Below are 21,618 nucleotides of genomic sequence, written 5' to 3'. Positions count from 1 at the left end.
TGATAAACTGAACTTCATAAATTTAAAACTTTTATGCTTCAAAGACACCATAAAGAAAATAAAAAGATAAGCCACAGGCAGGAAAAAGGATTTGCAAATCATGATTCTGTACCCAGAATACATAAAGAACTCTTATAATTCAATAAAACTCAGTTAAAAATCGATAAAAGATGTACATTTCACTAAAGAAGAAATAAGAAAAGTCAGTAAGTATATTAAAAGATGCTTCACATAATTAGTCATCAGGGAAACGCAAATTAAAACCACAATGAGATAAGACAACACTTCATACCCACAGAATGGTTATAATCAAAAATCAGAAAATAGCAAGTGTTGGTGAGGATATGGAGAAACTTGAACCTTTATATATTCCTGGTGGGAATGGTAGCCCTTACTTATATATTGTGATTTGGGGTTTTAGTTGTCTCCTAAAGCTAATTTGTATTTCTTATCCTCCATGTTATTCTGAGATCATTTCCAAGAGGAAGGAGTCAGTACCATCTTTACTCCATCATTTTAAAATCTGAAGTTAGTAACTGACTATCCATCATTTGATAGCAAAGTTGGTAGGAGGAAACAGTTACACTGTCTGCTGATTCACTGCTCTACAGCTAAGTCTGAAAACATTACTGATCATTAGAAACACCAGGCACTCTTAAATTTCAGATTCCCAGGTGTAGGGGAGGAAGAGAAATTCTCTACCCTGTGGGTCCTTCTGCTGGGCTGTGAATTAAATTGACATGAGACAGAATAACAGGCGAAAAATCAAACAAGTTTAATAACATGTATACATGGGAGAAACCCAGGAAAACTGGGTAACTTGCCAAAATGTCGAGGTTGTCATCTTAAATACCATCTTCCGCTAAAGACAAAGGAGGATGTTGGGGGTGGGGGGAGTCAGTTATGGGAGACTACGAGTAAACAAGAGTAAGATTATTACGCAGATTTAAGTCCCTGCCTTCCACACTGATAAGAGTTTCTAGAGATAAGCTCATCCTCCCTTCTTCCTGGTACAGAGAGGGAGATACCTTTACAAATGGAGATTTCCCTTACAAATGTAAACATCTCTTACAAAGGGTAACTTCTACTTTTCAGAGCTTCTCTCCCATCTGCAGTTTCTTTAAAGTAACAAGCCCAAAATAATCCTCATGCCAAAGAGACACATTTTGGGGTGGCCAATTCTGACCCCCACACAGGTTAACTGTGTTAGAAATTCTGACTCTGTAGGTGTGAGATTGGGCATGAAAAAAGGTATTAAAAGAGAGAATTAAAGATAAATAAGAAATTGCCCCAGCCTTCAAGAAGTGAATGAGAGGAGCACACCAAATATATCAATAACTATACATATATATGAGGACGACTACGAAACGTGCTGACATCTTGAAGGGGAGACAGATCATAATCAGGCAGCAGTGTGTAAAAGGAAAAGATTCACAAAGAATAAAGCATTTGAGGGCCGGCCCCATGGCTTGGTGGTTGAGTGCATGCGCTCCGCTGCTGGCGGCCCGGGTTAGATCCCGGGCGCGCACCAACGCACTGCTTCTCCCGCCATGCTGAGGCTGCGTCCCACATGCAGCGGCTGGAGGGATGTGCAGCTGTGGCATGCAACTATCTACTGGGGCTTTGGGGGAAAAAAATAAATAAATAAAATTAATTAAAAAAAAAAAGAATAAAGTATTTGATGACCTTTCGTCCCTCTTTAAACAAGTCATCAAGTACCTGCATGCTAGATATTGTAGATATACTCATCAAAGCCAGAAACCTGGACTCCTTTTTCTTCTCCACCTTCTATGATCACACCTGAGTCATCAAGTCTTGTCAATTTGTCCTTCTGAATTGTTTTTAAAGCTTAATTAATCCTTTCCTCTCCTTCAATATTGCCTCCTGCGCCGGCCCGTGGCTTAGCGGTTAAGTGCTCGTGCTCCGCTACTGGCAGCCCGGGTTCGGATCCCGGGCACGCACCGACGCACCGCGGCCATGCTGAGGCAGTGTCCCACATACAGCAACTAGAAGGATGTGCAGCTATGACATACAACTATCTTCTGGGGCTTTGGGGGGAAAATAAATAAAATAAAATTATAAAAAAAAAAAATATTGCCTCCTTATCTCTTTCCTATACTACACTACAGTAACCTAAGTGGTTTCCTAGCTCTAGATTTATTCCACTGCAATCTATTCTCTACACTGCCACCAGAGTAATAGCTCTAAAATGCAAATATAATCACCTTAGTTCTCAGGCTAGCAGCTCCTTATCATCTATGGCTAACAAAGACCAAACTTTCCTTTGCCAGGTATACAGGACACTCCACGATCGGTCTAGTCTCATTCCTTCTCCTCCACACTGTGTACTCTCTACTTCAGCCAAACTGCCACCACCTTGCAACTCCCAGTGTGCCCTGCCCTTATACGTCTGTCCCTCTGCATATGCCTTTCCTTTTGCTCCTCCATCCTCATCACCTCCCGCTTTCCCCAAAGATTTCTGCCTGTCACATTCCAACTCATCCTTTAAGATGGCACTCAAAGCGTTTCTCCTTTATGAAGGCTGCACTGATATTCTCTCCCCACCACTCCCAAAGAACAATTCTCTTATTCATGTAGCATTTATAGGACTTAACCCAGCAGATTGTGTTTATTTGCTGACATGTCTGAATTCCCTCTAGTCTATGATCTTATTCACCCTTACATCCTTCTGCACATAGCACAGGGCCTGGTCCACTGTGCAATTAATATGCATAAATAAGCCACTGTGTACAAGGGTGGCTGCCACCTTCTCAGTACCTAAGACCAGAGCACATTGCTTTTGAATATGTGTTGAGTAACATAAGAATGTAAACTCAAATGAACTAAAAGCTCATTATAGATATTTCATTATATAAAAAAGCAGGAGATTGGACGAGATGATTAAAGTCTTTTGCAATTCTAAAATTCGAGGAGTCTATGAATTCTTTTATCTATTTTACCTTTTACACTACGAAAACTACAGAGCTAAAGAGGGATAGTAACTATTAGACAATGATTCAATGGACTACAATCATTTTTAAAGTAGATAGAAAGTCAAAGATAACTAAAAAAAAGAAAAAAAGAAAAAGCTCTGTGTTATCTCCGTCTTGTAAGAACAATAACTGATTCTGACCCAAGTCAAACAATGATGGAAAAATACACCCTACTGTAAAACCTCAAGAGAGAAGCCATATTTGGCATCTCAACTTTTCAGCTAAGGAAAGTCCTCACAAATTGCACTGCATTTCAAAGCAGATTGCCTGTTAAATAACTGCATCTCCCAAAAGTACACTGCTGGGGAAGTTGAAACATGAGCCACAAATGAAATTACTTTGTCAAGGTCATAAAACAAGTCAAACAAACTCCCAAACAGAACCTTTGATCTGAAATCCAGTTTTATGTTCTGATCTCTTTATAACAACCTAGCTTTATAAATTCTTAACTGTGTTCTCCTCTTTTCATATTTGTTTACTACAAGTAAAGTTCTGTGAAATTCATCCATTATTTTTTCATAGAATTCTTAAAAGGCCTCTGCTATGCTACTCAAGAGTTTTACAAAAAAAAGAAAAAACTTAACAACCAGATCTGCCTGAGAAACATCTCTTCGTCATTAACTTATCCCCAATATGAGGTGACACCATGACTAACCTCTAAAGGACAAAGTTCTCTTAGCTTTTCACCCCTTGCTTCATGAAAGTATCTATCATATGAGCTCTTTTACAAAGAAAATTTGAGAAAGAAAGAGGCAAGGAAGTCAATATGCAGGAAAGGTGAACAGTGCTGAATACTCTAACCATAATGACGCAGAATGAATAGATTTCATTTTTAAATCATTTATTAAACACTGAAAGGAAAGACCAAAAAAATATAAAACTAAAAACTTGGAAAAGGAGAAAATAGAGATTAGCTTGGCTAGTCCTCCCCACCCCAAACATTATTCAGCTTCTGCGGCTTGTACCAAGTTATTAATAGAGACAGATTTTGGTTAAAAATCCCAACCCAGGGGGTTGCAAGGCGAGTTAGTTAACCTATAAAAACTCCTTTTCTTCACGTGAAGAGAAGAAAAACAGTACATATGTCAGATTTATATCTTAGCATGTTTTTAAAGATTGAGTGTAATAATACACACCCACAGCACATAGGCAAACACAGGCACACAGGAGTGGAGCAATGTCCATTTTCTTTCCCTTCATGGTAGGTCTTGTATCTCTACAGAAGTAACTTTTTAAGCATGTTTGCTTTTCCTTCACAAAGTTAGGACAAGGGCACTGTGGCACATACCCTTTCTTCTCTCCTCCTACTGAGTTTGGCACTTTCATGAGCAATAGTTATTGGCATCTAGACCCATATCGGTGATGTGCCCCTCATACTGGCATCTGTTATGGATTGAATTATGTTCCCCCAAAAGATATGTTGAAGTCCTAAAGCCCAGGACCTCAGAATGTGACCTTATTGGAAATACAGTCATTGTAGATGTAATTAGTAAATTAAGATGAAGTCACATTGGAGTAGGACAGGCCCCTAATCTAATCTAATATGATTGGTATCCTCATAAGAAGAGAAGAGACACAGACTCATGAAGGGAAAATCCATGTGACGAGGGAGGCAGAGAGTGAAGTGCTGCAGCTTCCAGCCAAGGAACACGAGGAATGCTGGCGAACCACCAGAAACTAGGAAGAGGCAAGGAAAGATTCTCCCCTACAGGTTTCAGAGGGAGCTGGCCTTGCCGGCACCTTAATTTCAGGCTTCTAGCCTCCAGAACAGTGAAACAAAATTTTCTGTTGTTGTAAGCCATTCAGTTCACCGTACTTTGTAACAGAAACTTTGTAACAGCAGCTCCAGAAAACTAATACAACCTATCACAACACAACCACAGAAGTATATTACACGTATTTAATGTGCATAAACTTTCTTGACTTTTGAAGTGGTTTTGCAACTATTATCCTGTGAGCCTCAGAATAATTCATTTGATAATACTGTCCTATTTTATAGACTGAGAAATTAAGGATCAAAAAAGTTATAAAAGAAGTTCTCTTCCTATGCTTCTTTTTTTTTTTTTTTTTTAAAGATTTTATTTATTCATTTTTTTCCCCCCAAAGCCCCAGCAGATAGTTGTATGTCATAGGTTCACATCCTTCTAGTTGCTGTACGTGGGACTCGGCCTCGCGCTGAACGGAGAAGTGGTGCCTTGGGGCGCGCCCGGGATCCGAACCCGGGCCACCAGCATCAGAGCGCGCGCACTTAACCGCTAAGCCACGGAGCCGGCCCTCTTCCTATGCTTCTAATGCAAAGAATTTTTCTTTTGGAAGCTGATATCACCTTCTTTACTTGTGCTACTCGAAAGCCAAATTTGTGGCCCATCCTTGGCTGATGTATATATGACTATCTGATATGCATTACTCTGTACTAATCTTCCACTTAGCACTATTGTTTTCCTTTTAGCAGAATTTATTTTTTTCTTTAACAACTTTATGGAGATGTAATTCACATTCCATAAAATGTACTTTTACCCTTTTAAAGTGTACAATTCAATGGTTTCTTGATATATTCAGGGTTGTGCAACCATCAGTACAATCTGACTTTAGAACATTTTCATCACCCTAAAAAGAAACTCCATGCTCCTTAGCAGTCACTCCCCATCCTACCTTCTCTCCAGCCCCTGGCAACCACCAACCTACTTTCTGTCTATATAGATGTGCCTATTCTAGACAGTTCATATAAATGGAACCATACAACATGTCTTTTGTGACTGACTTCTTTCACTTCCCCTAACGCTTTCAAGGTTGATCCACGTTTTAGCAGGTATCAGCACATTTTTTTTTTTACTAGTGAGTAATATTCCATTGTATGGATAAACTACATTTTGTTTATCCATCAATTGATGAACCCATTTATCAGTGGATGGGCATTTGAGTTGTTTCCACTTTTTGGTTACTATGAATAATGCTGCTATAAACGTTCCTATGCAAGTTTTTGTATGAACATGTTTTCATTTCTCATGGGTATACACTGAGAAGTGGAATTACTGGGTTATATGGTAACTCTATACTTAACCTTTTGAGAAACTGCCAGACTGTTTTACAAAGCAGCTCCACCATTTTACATTTCTCACCAGCAGTGTATAAGTATTCCAATTTCTCCACATCCTGACCCACACTTGTTAATGTCTGTCTTTTTGATTTTATAATCTTCCTAGTAGGTATGAAATGGTAGCTCATTGAGGCTTGGCTTTGCATTTCCCCAATGGCTAATGATGTTGAGCATTTTTTCATGGCCAATTATTGTTGAACTGTAAGAGTTCTTTACATATTCTGGATACAAGTCCTTTATCAGAAATATTTGCTAATAATTTCTCCTATGCTGTGGGTTGTTTTTTCATTTTCTTTTTTTTTTTTTTTTTTTTTGTGAGGAATATCAGCCCTGAGCTAACATCCATGCTAATCCTCCTCTTTTTTTTTGCTGAGGAAGACTGGCCCTGAGCTAACATCTATTGCCAATCCTCCTCATTTTCTTCCCTTTTTCTCCCCAAGGCCCCAGTAGATAGTTGTATGTCATAGTTGCACATCCTTCTAGTTGCTGTATGTGGGACGCTGCCTCAGCATGGCCGGAGAAGCGGTGCGTTGGTGTGCACCTGGGATCTGAACCTGGGCCACCAGTAGCGGAGCGCGCGCACTTAACTGCTAAGCCACGGGGTCGGCCCCTGTTTTTTCATTTTCTTGATGGTAGTACTGTGTGTAGCACAAAAGTTTTTAATTTTGATGAAGTCTAATTTATCTAAAAAGCCTTTGCCTATTCTAAGGTCATTAAGAGTTACTTCCTATACTTTCTTCTAAGAATTTTACAGTTTCACTTCTCACATTTAGGTCTATGATCCATTTTGAGTTCATTTTTGTGTATGGTAAAAAGAAGAGATCTAAGTTCATTCTTTTGTATGTGGATATACAGTAATTCCAGCACTATTTATTAACAATTTGACTTTTTTTTTTTTTAATTTTTTTTAAATTTATTTATTTTTTTCCCCCAAAGCCCCAGTAGATAGTTGTATGTCATAGTTGCACAGCCTTCTAGTTGCTGTATGTGGGACGCGGCCTCAGCATGGCCGGAGAAGCGGTGCGTCAGTGCGTGCCTGGGATCCGAACCTGGGCCGCCAGCAGCGGAGCGCGCGCACTTAACCGCTAAGCCATGGGGCCAGCCCTGACTTCTTAATATATATTTTGACTTTTTTTAATTAAAGTTTTGTTTTGTTGTTACCTGAAGTCCATTGTGAATGGGATTCATGTAAATAAGCTAATTAATTTTTAAAACTTATTTGACCAAAGTCATACAGCTGGTAATTGGCAAAGCTGGGACTAAACCATGGGTCTTGGGATGCCAAATTACATGTTTTTCCATTAGAACACAATACTGCCTTTTATATAACATGTTTCAGATTTATTAATCCAAAAATAAGAAAAGGCAAACTTGAAACAATATATATTTATTTGGTAAGGTTATATAAAGCTTGATTTGAGATGCTTAAGATATTGCTTGCTTCTTTTCATATGAGCCAATAATAATAGCTAAAATCTACTGAGCACTCACTTTGTGACAGGCACTGTTTTATTTATTTATTTTTTTTTAAGATTTTATTTTTATTTATTTTTTCCCCCCAAAGCCCCAGTAGATAGTTGTGTGTCATAGCTGCACATCCTTCTAGTTGCTGTATGTGGGACGCAGCCTCAGCATGGCCGGAGAAGCAGCGCGTCAGTGCGAGCCCGGGATCTGAACCCGGGTCGCCAGCAGTGGAGCGCGCTCACTTAACCACTAAGCCACGGGGCCAGCCCGTGACAGGCACTGTTTTAAATAGTGAATAATCATTTAGTCATCACAACAATCTTAGACAATCGGGACAAATGTCCACCTTACTCCTCCTCTTTTTACATATGGGGACACTAAGGCACAGAGAAGTTAAGTAAATTGCTCATAATCACAGAGCTGGCAAGTGGTGAGAACTCAGGCAATCTGGCTCCAAAGACTGTTCTTCTTAACGATTATGAAAGCAAATTACTTAAGAGAAAAGTAAGGCCATGTTTAGATGGATTAACAACTGCCTAGAAAGGGAGAGTTCGTCTATTTTTTTATTGCCATTGCTGTCTCAGATGAATAGAGAGCAAGCTCATCAGAGTTGCTAACAATCTAAAGGAAGCAAATTATGAGTACACTGGCATCAGGCACAAAAATATTAAATGTCCGTGATTAACTGAAGAAATTTCATTTTAAAAACAGATAAAGATTTAACAGAGATATTGCAATGAGGCACAACTAAAGACATAAACCCAATAATATTAATACCGGAAGGGAAAAGAAAGGCAGGCACAAATGCAGAAGAAGGAACCATGGAAGTCTCCAGTGACCACAAAACGAATGAGTCAACCAGGCAGTGTTATGACAGGATGTGTTGGGAAGATGCATAACACAAAAAGGGTAGAGATTAATCCTTCCTTTATACCGTGTATCAGTGAGATTCCTAGTAGAATGTGGAAACCAATTTTGGTCACTATATTTCAAGAAGTATGGGGAGAAACTGGAAAGAGTTTGAGCAAGAGAAACAGACCAAACAGATAGAAAACAGTATTTGTTAGGAAAAGAAAGAACTTGCATTTTATCAAAGAGAGTAAAGGTTGATTTAATTATGGCCCTTAGAGAGGAAGACCATTTGAAGGCTCTTCTCCAAATTCTGCAAGCTTTGGATCCTGCCAATAATTTACGTCTCAGTCAAATATCATTTTCTTAAAGGCTTGTATCCCAAGTAGTTGCCTCAATTTCTAGCACATCGCTCTGTTTTATATGCTTCATAGCATGTAATACCCTGAAGTTCTTACTGCTTACGCATTTATGGTCCCTCCTGCTCCATTAGGATGTAAGCTCTTCAAGAGCAGGGACCTTGAGGACTGTTTTATGTCTAGTACATACCAGTAGTACCTGGAACATAGTGGGTATTCTATAAATATTTATAGAATCCATTTCTGTGAAGAAGCAACAAGGAAAATGAACTTTCTGATTAGAGCAAGACAGATACCAACAAAACACAGGAGGAATTACTTGACAGTCAAAGTGAAATCCATACACTGCTGAGGGATGCTATGGGTCTTTAAGAACAGTCATTCATCTGTCTCAGGAGTCTTACAAACTCACCTGCCTTAAGGCTAAATAATTTCTAGTGATTACTCCCAACTCTGTGATTCAATACTTTACAGCACAGAAATGAAGGCATGCAAGTAATAAATAACAAACAATCATTAAGTTCTTACCATGTACTGGACAGTATTCTAAGACTTTACACATATCAAATCATTTAGTCCCCACAATTCCATGAGATAAGCACTATTCTTTTCTTCATAAAATGGGGTTCTTTAGCCTAAAGAGGTTAAATGATTTGCCCAAGGTTACCCAGATCTTAGGTAATGGAGCTGGGATTTAAATACAGACAATTACACAACATGTGCAATTCATTTAAGGCTGAAAATGAATTTAAACAAAGGAAAAACACATTAAACAGGAAGCATAATGGATTGATAAATTATGATATAGGAGTCAGGTGACATGGATTTTCTCCATGGCTTGATATGCTTGCTATGTGGATTCTTTTAAACGCTATCTTGCTGTAACATCCCAACACATTCTGGGGATATTGCTGATATACTAATTTTCTTCCTGTAATTATATCTTTATTCAAAGAAATATGATTTAAAATGAAATAGATATTCATGTCAAACTAGAGAAATAATATAAAGAACCTTCACGGACCTGTGACACATCTTATATAATCAACACTTGGACAATCTTGTTTCACATAAAGTGAAAATACACACACGCTGGATTATTTCAAAGCAAATCCTGATGTATTATTAACAGCAATCTTTATTCTATCCCTAAAAAAGATTTGATTGAGTCTAAAATGCATCTACCTCCTTTCTTTCAAGTAGAATTACTACCAGTACAAGGAACAATCCTAAGAGGGCTTTTTGTTATCAAAAAGAAAACCAGGGTGGGGGGAGGTGGAAAGGTGTAAAGGGGCACATACGTATGGTGATGGATGGAAACTAGACTATTGGTGGTGAACACGATACAGTCTATACGGAAGCTGAAATAAAATAATGTATACCTGAAATTTACATGATGACATAAACCAACGTGACCTCAATAAAATAATTTTAAAAACCTACAACAATGAACATTACCAAAAATAATTCTAAAAAATTACTAAATAATCTGTAAGTGATATGCGCTTGGAAATATGAAAATATCTTAGGCATCATATTATAGCAGGAACTAAATTTAAATTAGAAAAACGTTTTGTAAGTTGTAAGAAAACTAACTAGGGATTTTGTGCCTATCATGCTGATAAATGTTATTTCCAAGTGTCGTGAGAGGCCAACAAACCAAAAGTGGAAACAATTAAATATCAACATATACCTGTTTATCTTCCAGCAGGTCAGGCTCCCCTTTACTAGAACCAGAGCTGACATCGTCTTCATCAGAACTGTTGATGACTTCCTCCTCATCCGAAGGAAGGTCACCAAGACCAAGATCCAGGTCATTGTGCTCCTCCTGGGATGCTCTAGAACTGCTTCAATAGAAAGTACCGCATTAGTCACCTTTAATAACAAGGAATACTACCAAAACAAACAAGCAAAATCACTCATCTTATTCATGTGATGTAAGCAAGGTACATCTAAGGGAGTTAGAGCGAAGGAAATAGCCAGATCAACCAAACTTTCCCTTTCCTTTCCCCATCTCAGCTGTCAAAAACCCAAATTCATTTTGGGTTTAAAATGGATCATCTTAAAAAACATGTATTTTCATGATAGGAAGGTGGGTGAGAAGCAAGTTTCCCAGCTGCCCCTATCCTATGCTTTCAAATATCCTTACTTAAGAACATCAGGTCTCTACTAGTACAAACCAAGAAGCCTCAGAGGATGCAGGCTGAGTTACTACAAAACGGCACTGGCTGCACAGGAACATTACAAGAGGTGGGTTTCAGTGTTTTTTTGTTTTTGTTTTTTTAAAAAAAGGCAACTCACAAATCTATGAGAATTGGAAGGTAATGATGGTGATTGCAATCAACAATGCTTGTGCTATTGGGAACATGTGCCCACTTCCCTGGTTATCATCAGTTGCCTTTTATGTAGCCACATCATAAGACATGGCAAGGAACGAGGATGTTACAAATTCCTGGGCTTGCTCCAGACCTGCTGAATCAGAACCTCTAGGGGTGCAGGGCCCCTAGGGGATACATGCTAAGGTTTGAAAACCACTGTACCAGGTCATTTACCAACTCCTCCTTGCCAGCCTGACGTCATCAACATTTCCTACTTTGTACTGAGACAGATCTCTTGAATCTAAAAGCCACTGTTGCAATCCAATCTGTGGGGGGAATTCCATAGAAAAGTTCCCCAGGAAGACAACAGATATAACTCTTTCTAGCTTTGGTTGTCAAGACTCAGAACAAATTGCCTGTAGCAACTGCTTTCCTGTCTGCAGTGTACAAGAATGTCTGCATAACAGAAGAATCAGTAAAAGAGCCACAGAAAATCTTCAGGGGAAACACTCAGGCAAAATAGACAGTTGCATTTCACTCTGGCAGGCCCCTTTAGCAGGTCATGGGCAGGTCACTCAACTGCCAAGGCTCCTACAAGTTATGAGAATTTCTAACGGGAATCTTAAAAGCCACAGATAAATTTCCTGATTATACATTGTAGGATACAGAGTTGCCTCAGATGCCATTCCTGGAGCCCAACTGTTACACAATCCAGTTGGATGGAGGCAGAGTGCCAAAAGGAACACTTTCCTCTGCCAAAGACAGGGTTTCCTATTACTCAGTGGCTGGGGCACCTCAGGGAATCATATCACAGCCTCAATTAGTTGGGTGCGCACCTTATCACAGCTCCCCATGACACGGAGGAGACTCACTCCCCGGTGTGGGGTGGGGGGTGGAGAGCGGAAGCTTTCTAGTCAGGTCGTTGGCAAGATTCACTGTCTCTGGTGCAGGGAAATGAGCCCAACCCAGCTGGGTAATTGGTTGATTTAGACTAGTGAAAGTAAATGAGAGTTAACAGGATGTACAGACTGCAGGATCCATCTATATATATAGAAGAAAACATACCTTCACTTGTTTTTTATCTTAATTCTTTATCTCTTTACATCCCCTGAAACCCTGTTACTCAAAACATATTCAATCAGCTTCAGCATCACCAGAGAGCTTCTCAGAAACACAAAACCTCAGGCCCTACCCCAACCTACTGAATCAGAATCTGGCTCTAACAAAATCCCAGGGATTTGGTTTTTTGGATCAGCCAATCTGTGAGCTCTTCTGGACCCCACACTATAAAAATTTTGAATAATCAGTCATAGGGCTGTGGCACCTGTGAGGAAATTAGGTTTATTTTATCTAAAGAGAGAGCTAAAAGGTGTTTCTTGGTCCAACATTCCAAAAGCTATTATTAAGAAAGTAACCAGTGGTTGCCACATCCATTAGGGATATAAGTGTTTACAAAAGTAAGCTTTAAGAACAAAGGGAAAGGGCCGGCCCCCTGGCTTAGCGGTTAAGTTCACGCACTCCGCTGCTGGCGGCCCGGGTTTGGATCCCGGGCGCGCACCAACGCACCGCTTCTCCGGCCATGCTGAGGCCGCATCCCACGTACAGCAACTAGAAGGATGTGCAGCTATGACATACAACTATCTACTGGGGTTTGGGGGAAATAAATAAATAAATAAAAAGAACAAAGGGAAAAAGAGTTTTAAATATTAAAACTACATGGGTCAAGGGCCGGCCCCGTGGCTTAGCGGTTAAGTGCGCGTGCTCCACTGCTGGCGGCCCGGGTTCGGATGCCGGGCGCGCACCGACGCACTGCTTCTCCGGCCATGCTGAGGCCTCGTCCCACATACAGCAACTAGAAGGATGTGCAGCTATGACATACAACTATCGACTGGGGCTTTGGGGGGGAAAAAAATAAATAAATAAAATCTTTAAAAAAGAAAAAAAAAAACTACATGGGTCAAAACATAATGCCATAAAACGGGAGATTTTAGTTCCAAAAATTACTTTCCTACAGAAAACCTTCCCTGACTGCCCCCTTCCTATCCCAAATTAGTTTGCCTTTATGATCTTACTGGATTGCACTTGGTATATTTGTTTCTCTCATTAAAATGTAAACTCCTAAGGACAAGGAAATTGTCTTTTTCAGTTGAATCTCCAGCATACTGCTTGCTACATAATTTGCTGTTAGTGCCATCAAGTCAATCCCGACTCCTAGCAACCCTGTGCACAGCACAGTGGAACCCTGCTGGGTCTTTACGTGCTATCCTCTCACCTTCTGGTGCTATATCAGACAATGCTCCACTGCTACTCACAGAGATTTCATGGCCAATTTTTTCAGAAGTGGGTAGCCAGGTCCTTCTTCCTAGTCTGAAAGTTCCGCTGAAACCTGTCCACCACAGGGGACCCTGCTGGTATTTGAAATACCAGTGGCATAGCTTTCAGCCGCCACAGTATGACAACCAACAGACAGGTGGTGTAGTTCTCTGACCGGGAAATGAACCTGGGCCACAGCAGTGAGAGTGCCGAAACTTAACCACTAGATCACCATAATCCATAACAGGCCCTCAATAAATTTTTACTGAATAAACAAAAATATTATTAGAAAGCAACGGGTGTTAAATTTCAGAAGTTTAGACAGTATTTATGGTAGTGGTAATCACAAAGAAATGTTTGGGAGGAATACTGAAAAGAGCGTATGGTTTAAAGGAGAAGAGTATCCTGCGCATTACAATCAACGATAAGGAAGTGGGAATATTTGTATTCAGAAAACAAAAAGAACATTTGGCTGCAGCAAGAGTCTCCTATAAGTAATTAATAGAAAACAAGCTTGGAGAACGCAACAGGTGCCAGTCTGTCAAGAGGCATGAAAAACAGCTAAAGAGTTTATACTCATCTTGTAGGCCTTAGCAAAGAGACTCAAATCTCCCCGTAGATCTCAAAGACTTACTTAATAGACTTCCAAGCTGCACATCACTACCATACTTCTTTCTTGTTAGTGCCAACAGGGAAGAGACTGGCACCTCTTCCACCAATCGAACTCTGTAAGCACAGCCCCTGTCCCACTCCCCCCACCTAACCAGGGAAACGGACATCCCTGTTTATTAGCACCAGTGAGATCTCCTTAATGATCTCAAAGCTTTAATCAAAGTTAAAGGAATTCCCCACATACCCAGATGGGAACTCCTGAAATAAATAGTAGAGACCATTCATGATTCTGAAGCTTAGGAGTGAGGAAAGTGAGCAGAGTAGATTGGGGGATTTTTAGAAGGATTAATCTGGTAGCCCCATGGCAATGAACTAACTAGCGGTGGATTTGGGGTGGGCACAGTGACAGAAGTGGAAGGAGATCTATGAGATAATTTCAATAGTGCAGGCAGCCTGATCCAGGGTGACTACAACAGGAATTGAGAAGGACTGGATGCAAGAGGAAGAAAAATCATCAGGGCTACGGTAAAGAGGTGAGGGAAAAACTTGAGTCCTCCTTCAAGGTTTCATGAACTGTCACTAACAAGTGACGGTGACATTGATTGAAAGAGAAATATGTTAACAAGGGATCTAATTTTAAAGGAAAGATAATGGGTTTAGCAGTAAAATCAGGTAAGGTGGCATCTAGTTTCCACATTTACGTGTTCATCTCTACATGATTAAACAGAGAAAATCTGTCGATTAATCTATTTTCCCACATAATCATTAACAGCTTTCAAATCTACCTAGATAATTTTAGATTTCTGATAATGAAACATGGATTCCTTACTGATGCCTGTCATTGAGTTCAGGGCTCTTCTATTCTTTGTATTTCCTTCCCACTGTCAGGAAGATAACATGCTACCACTGTCTGCCTTGCCGGTTAAAGGAACAGGACATAGTGTTTCCTCCACACTTTCCTGCCTAGTTATTTCATAAGTTGATAATGGAAAGACAAGGACAGTAAGCTGCAACAACAACCAGAACAGAGTCAACACTGGGCGCTACCTCCCCAGGCTGTCCTTTCCAAGTCAGATTCGCTTCTGGATGGAGTCTTTTTTCTAGAAAATAAGTTTTTTCAGGTACATTGGAATAAATACAGAAAAAAGTAAAGGCAGAAGTAAATTCCCACTAATTAGGCAACTATTGCTTCAATTCCACATGCCAAAGATCTACACATTTGAAGCGATGATTATTTAACACCATCACTTAAAAAAAAAAGACCTTTTTTTCTGTTTATGCTATTTTCTATACATGGACAGTAGATCCTCCACCGAAGTATATCAAATTTCTCTTTCAGGCAAAATGTCACATCAAGGATGATTTCTCTTTTAGAAGGAATTGTCTTTTTAAAAAACATTTATTTAATCCATTTCCCCTAAGAGTTTTCAGGAACATAAAACCTGCACAACGCTGAGCCAGGCATCACCACCAAAACATCCATGTGAACCTCCATTAAATTAAAAATTCCAGCAAGGGGAGGGGAGAGGACAAGGAGAGCAGAGAAAGGAAAAGGAGAAGCAGAGTTAACTGAAGAATGCTACAAATCTGTTCTCTGTTGTTGACAAATCCAGTTATCTTTTTTCCTCTCTTGCCTGTGATTTTATGCTGAGCCCCTTAAACAAAGAATGTTCCATGTAATTCCTCCCAAACATGAAGAAAGAAGTTCATTCCAATACCCTCACCTTGAGAAGTTTCTTTCTTATTTCCAAGGCATAACATGTAAATATGAACTCCTACGATCTTTCTCTCTTCCTCTTCTTTCTACTCTTGGACCAAACTGAACAGAACCTGCTTGTCCTCAGGATGTTGCCATAATTCTTTTGCAAACACTGTCTCATTATGACTTGGTGATTACGGGTTTCCTTTGGCTGCTTTCACAGAATGAGTGAAAAAACTACTATTAAGAACTTGAAGGATGAACAGTACATGGAAAAATTAGCAAAAAAATTTTTATGTTATGTATTATAACATACTAACTACATAAAATCGCTTCACAATTTTTACCAGAAAATTGTTTCTATTTAGTTTCACCAGAAAACTTTTCACTCTGTTACTGCAATTCCCTTATGGAACTGCAGATTCCAGTGCCAGGTTGAAAGTCATGAATCAACTCAAACAAAAAACAACTTAAAAATCATTCTTGTTCTCATTTTCAGGTCCTCTTCTCAATTACACAATACTTGTCTCCATCCCCAACTCAGATGATTTTCCTGGGAACCACCTCTAAAATGAGTAAGTTATCTCTCTACTTCTTTTAGGAAACAGAGTGTAACTTGTGGAATAGCCTTATGTGGCCATTTTCATCCTCTTACTAAGAAAGCAAGATTCATATATTCATGTCACGTTTTAGATCTTCCAAACTTAGGAACTTGCACAATTACTTTAAGAATGTGCAGAGCCAGGGTGAGAGAACATAAAAGGCCAGAGATAACAGAGTCTGAAGCAAACTTATCTGACCTGAACAAAAATCAGGTTCAAGGAGTGTGACCCCTCCATGCTGAGAGGTAAACCAGATCATCCGATATGTCTTCTCCATTACTAACTTGACTAAAAAGAAACATCCATGCTTCAATAATACATAAGACTGCGGATGGCTGATGTTCTTATTACAGTAGAATAACAGAAATTCTTTCCCCCAAAGAAAAGTATATAGTTTTTTAATATGCATTAATTTTTCATCTTCTTTTCAGAGACTGCCTAAAGGTTAGAGCAAACTTTAATTTTAAAGATTTTATTTATTTTATTTTTTCCCCCCAAAGCCCCAGTGGGTAGTTGTACGTCGTAGCTGCACATCCTTCTAGTTGCTGTATGTGGGACTCGGCCTCAGGATGAACGGAGAAGTGGTGCCTCGATGCGCACCCGGGATCCGAACCCGGGCCACCAGCATCGCAGCGCGTGCACTTAACCGCCAAGCCACAGGGCCGGCCCTAGAGCAAACTTTAATTTTAAAAATTAATGATTATCATGGGCCGGCCCCGTGGCTTAGCGGTTAAGTGCGCGCGCTCTGATGCTGGCGGCCCGGGTTCGGATCCCGGGGGCGCCCCGAGGCACCGCTTCTCTGTCCAACGCGAGGCCGAGTCCCACGTACAGCAACTAGAAGGATGTGAACCTATGACGTACAACTATCTACTGGGGCTTTGGGGGGAAAAGCTGAATAAATAAAATCTTTAAAAAAAAAAAAAAAAAATTAATGATTATCTTGATTTCAGTAAAAAAAAAAAAACCATAATTTAACATATGTATGTAGGGTACTAACTTTTTTGAGTTAAACACTTTGATTAATAACCACAGAATACAAATAAATAAAATCACTAAAATAAGGGACAGCACAGCAGGAGTTTGTTACCAAAAGAAAAAAAGAAAGTAAAAAAGAAACCTGCAGCATAAAATGTACACAATTAGTGTTTTACTCTTTGGTTCATAAATTTTAGAGGTGTTAACAACTGAGCCTTTAAAACTAGCAAGCTGGGGTTCTATGGCTTTAGAAAAAGAAACCACAGAAAAATACCCAGCTTCCCCAAAATATAAACTGGAGGATTGTTTAAAACTGGCATTGAGTGACTGTTAGGAAGGAATACCAGGCTTCAGTGATGGACTTTGAAAAACAGGGCTGTTTCATTTTCCAGGGGCAACCTCTACCCTTATAAATATCATTACCATCCTGTTCCCCAGAAATGCATTTATTACTAGGATTCTTAATATTGTACCCTACTAAAAACAAAATCAGTATCAGTACTCTGAGGCTTCTATTTAAAATACAGTCATCACAGGACAACTCTGAAAATGGTTTAATAAACAAATGGAATTCAAAATTCCTTAAAGTAGAAGAGAACCTACCCAGATGTTTGCACCTCTTTTATGTAAGTAGTTTTAGAGTCAGTAAGGTTTAACTACAAGGAAGCAGTTTTAAAAGGAGTTTCCATCAATGGCCATTAATAGGAGACTGGTTAAATAAATTGGGCACATGGATACAATGAACTACCAAACAGTTGTTTAAAAATGAGGTGGATCTATGCACGATGATAAAGACTGTTCTCTAAGAATATTGATCGATTTAAGAGAAATCAAGGCACAGAGCAATGTGCATCCATTTGTGTAAAAAGCAAAAACAAAAGAACACATACACATAAAAACATACATATACATACATATATATGTGTGTATATACACATATGTATGTATATAAAATGTATACACACACGTATAAATATGCTGGTAGATAGCTGTGGAAAGAGTCAGAAGAAACTGATAACAATGATTGCCTCTGAAACTAAGGTCTGAGGTAAGAGAGAAACTTCATAATTTACTCTTTGCTGCTTTTTAAAAACATTTTTATTACGTTTATTACTACTTTTTCAAAAACACACACACACACACGCACACCCCTCACAAACCCAAAAACTTTGAAAAGTTTTAGGAAAGATGGTTCACAGGTACCAACTCCTTAGGGATAGCTTATTCCTTCCCAGGATGATGAGAATTGGAGGGGAAAAAAAAAAAAAGCAAAGAAAAGAAAGAAAGATACTCCTGTTCCTGCCCCTCTCCCCCAACTCTCCCAGGTTTGGAGTTTGGCACATTTTCAAGATTGCCTCTATTTTACCCCTTTAACTACTTCCTAGGTGGGAAAGGTATAGAGACTGGGCCTTTCCCTTACAGCCTGCAGGGGCTTATTTGGGAAAACCATGAGCATGAGTGTCTAGATAATAGGTAGGAGGGGTGACCTTCTGGCCAGCCAGTGGACAGCTTTAAAAAGAGAAAAAGAGTTGTAGAGGGATTGCTTAACAGTCTGCAGGGCCCACAGAGTAACCACACAACTGTGTGAACAGCCACAGTGAAGAGCACCCTACTATTAGGCATCTCCCACAGCACTCAGTCTGGCTTGTGGGAGGGAGAACTCCTGGCCTGTAAGTAAGGATGATCAGGCCCTCCAGAGTTCCTGGTCCAATCTTAACGACACAGGAGGAGTCAAGGCTGATCACAGTTGAACAGACACTCTTGTCCCTCTAGCTTAGCTGGGAAGCATCTGGTTCAAGCCTGAGTTGTTCCTAAATAGAGAAGAATAAATTGTTATAAAAATGTCTCCTGAAATAAGCACTAGCTAAAATAAATGTCAACATTTAATTACCAGCAATTTTGCTTTCTTAGAATTTAGAGGGGTTTGAGGAATGATTCCTTAAAATGCTCTTCAAGAAATGTGGACAGAAATCTTTTTGCTAACACAAATAGAAGAGCCTTCTATTGAGCTTAGAACTGCCTCCAGATAAAATATAGACGGTTCCCAATCCTGTTTGGTCACTGCAGCAAAGATGGTGATTATTTTGTTGAAAAGTAAAAAAACTTTAAATAAAGTTAGGGTTGACCCAACATCATTTCTTCCCTTCACCTCCTCATTACAGTCATGTGCCGCATAAGAATGCTTCAGTCAACAACGGACCACACATACGATGGTGGTCCCATAAGATTCATACCATAGAGCTTAGGTGTGTAGTAGGCTATACCATCTAGGTTTGTGTAAGTACACTCTATGACGTTCGCACAATGACAAAATTGCCTAACGACGCATTTCTTAGAACGTATCTCTATTGTTAAGGGACACATAGCTGTATATAATACGTAACTCATTAGTATCAGACCAAATAAAGGCCATTATAAATAATAACGTTGAGATGGCTACATGAGGGTACTCCATATTTAGACACATATATATTTACACACATATATTTATACATTTATACATATGTTTTCCCATATATATTTTATAATATTTAAAATATACGAAACTGCTATGCCATTTAATTCAATAAATATTTGAGGGCTCACCATGTATCATATATTATTTTAGGGGCTGGATGAAGAAAATCTAATAGAATTAGTTATAGATAATGTTCAAACTGTAAACTGTATTGGTTGCTTCTGTTTTTACCTGCTGAGTGAAACTTTCCTAAACAGATAAAGGCAAGAGGAATTGGGATAACCACAGTAATTAGGATAAAGGCAGGGGCTGTTTTCTAAAAAGAGAACAACTAAAAGTTAGTGCATGCTAAATGTTAAAGGCAGTGCACAGACACTAAGGACTACAGAGCCACAGAAATAAGTACCCCATGCAGGTTGGGGCAGTCAGATAGATTTAAAGTGCGGGCACTTGAGAGAACAGACTCCAGTGAATGAGAGGAGGAGCAAAGGTACCCTAAGTGAGAGAGGACTACAGGGAAAATGGTGTAAATAAAGGCTGGGAGGTAGGAATGGAAGTGAAATGGAGGGTGATCTGGGCATTTCTGTGTGATGAGAAGTTAGGGAGTCTACCAAGTTAGAGAGAGATCCCTACTGCTAACATGGCTGGCAAGCAGCCAAGGCAAAAGAGACAATCATCCATCCATGATGGCAACTGGGAATCCAAACCTGACCCCTACCCTTGGTTTTACCAGGTTCTAATACTAGAGTTAGGGAAGCTAGTGGGGGAGCCGGGCCAGGGGAGTGAGACTGTTGGTGAGTAAGTAAACAGCTCACCCTTTGACTACCTTCTCCAACAGGGCGACCATGTGTTTTTGTGTCAACTGTACATGCCACATTGCTTCCACTAATGTCTTTTCATCATAATCCTGACAGCCACTGAAAAAATGGTGAGACTTTTGGAAAATATGACCATTCCCTCTGTCCATACTATGCTTTTGATTGTGACTCAGTATGAAACCACTACAGTGTAAAGCCTGATATTGTGTTCTGCCTTGACATCTGGGGAAAACCAAGAGGGCCCTGAACGGCCTAACTACTAGTTGCCCTTCCTACTCTGCTCCCTCAGATAACGTCTCTTAGCCAAACAACTTTCTTTACCACAGGGACAGTTCTGGCTTATCCCTGAGTAGAGGATTTTAGTTCCTTGCCAATGCATGGAATTATCAGCCAGTCTAGCCAATCACATCCTCCCATGGGAAACAAGGGTCACCCTACCTTGTTGGTACTACAAAGCCTGCCTCCCACAGACCCTGGTGGTTCACTGTGTTCCCAAGTGCAACCTCAGTATGGCCCTGCGTGGCGTGCTATGTCCTCCTCCCCTAAGCTATGAATATAAGTGACTGATAAACTGCTGTCTATCTCATCTGTCCAGTGTCATGTGTTTGGCCATGCCTATCTATAACCCTAGGGCAGGAATCTCTCCCTCCCCAACAGGGTGAATAAGAGGTAATTAAAACAACTACCAAAGAGGGTGCCATTTTCTGGGATCCTTAAGTACAAAGCAGGTATGCCAGTAGTTTCTAATAGGATTATCCAGAGAAATCATATTGAAGGGTATATAAAGTTAGCTTCATTTTATACCTAATTATATTTTGCATGTACATCCAAACAGACTCTGCCACGATAAACTTAAGCAATTTTCAAGTTAAAGATATTAATAGGTTACCAAAATATGACGTATTCCATGTTGCAGAATATTAAAATGTTACATTAAATACAGACCCCACCATAGTAAAATAGTGGGGAATTACAAGGAAACCAGTAATTAAATCCAAAGGACATCTGCTTTCAGCCCCAGATCTTATTTTATCCAAGCCTACTTGAGTGCTCCCATTTTC

General features: G+C 39.7%; 1 protein-coding gene across 3 annotated transcripts in view; it reads right to left on the bottom strand.

The window, feature by feature from the left end:
* The window catches only part of FGD6 (FYVE, RhoGEF and PH domain containing 6), a 110,802-nt gene that overhangs the window by 62,339 nt on the left and 26,845 nt on the right, over positions 1-21,618 (bottom strand). For 2 of the 3 annotated variants that reach the window (XM_087449090.1, XM_014779992.2), the window contains exon 3: positions 10,456-10,609. In XM_087449090.1, the coding sequence (XP_087305216.1) occupies positions 10,456-10,609 (154 nt within the window). The remainder of the gene's footprint in view (positions 1-10,455; positions 10,610-21,618) is intronic. The other variant, XM_087449089.1, reaches the window with a different exon arrangement.

Source organism: Ceratotherium simum, chromosome 25 (assembly GCF_057802395.1).
Source record: "Ceratotherium simum simum isolate JZ-2026a chromosome 25, ASM5780239v1, whole genome shotgun sequence".
In the NCBI taxonomy this organism is placed as follows: Eukaryota; Metazoa; Chordata; class Mammalia; order Perissodactyla; family Rhinocerotidae; genus Ceratotherium; species Ceratotherium simum.
The sequence above is the reverse complement of the archived record's forward strand: the minus strand, read 5'-3'. Positions and strand labels throughout refer to the sequence as shown.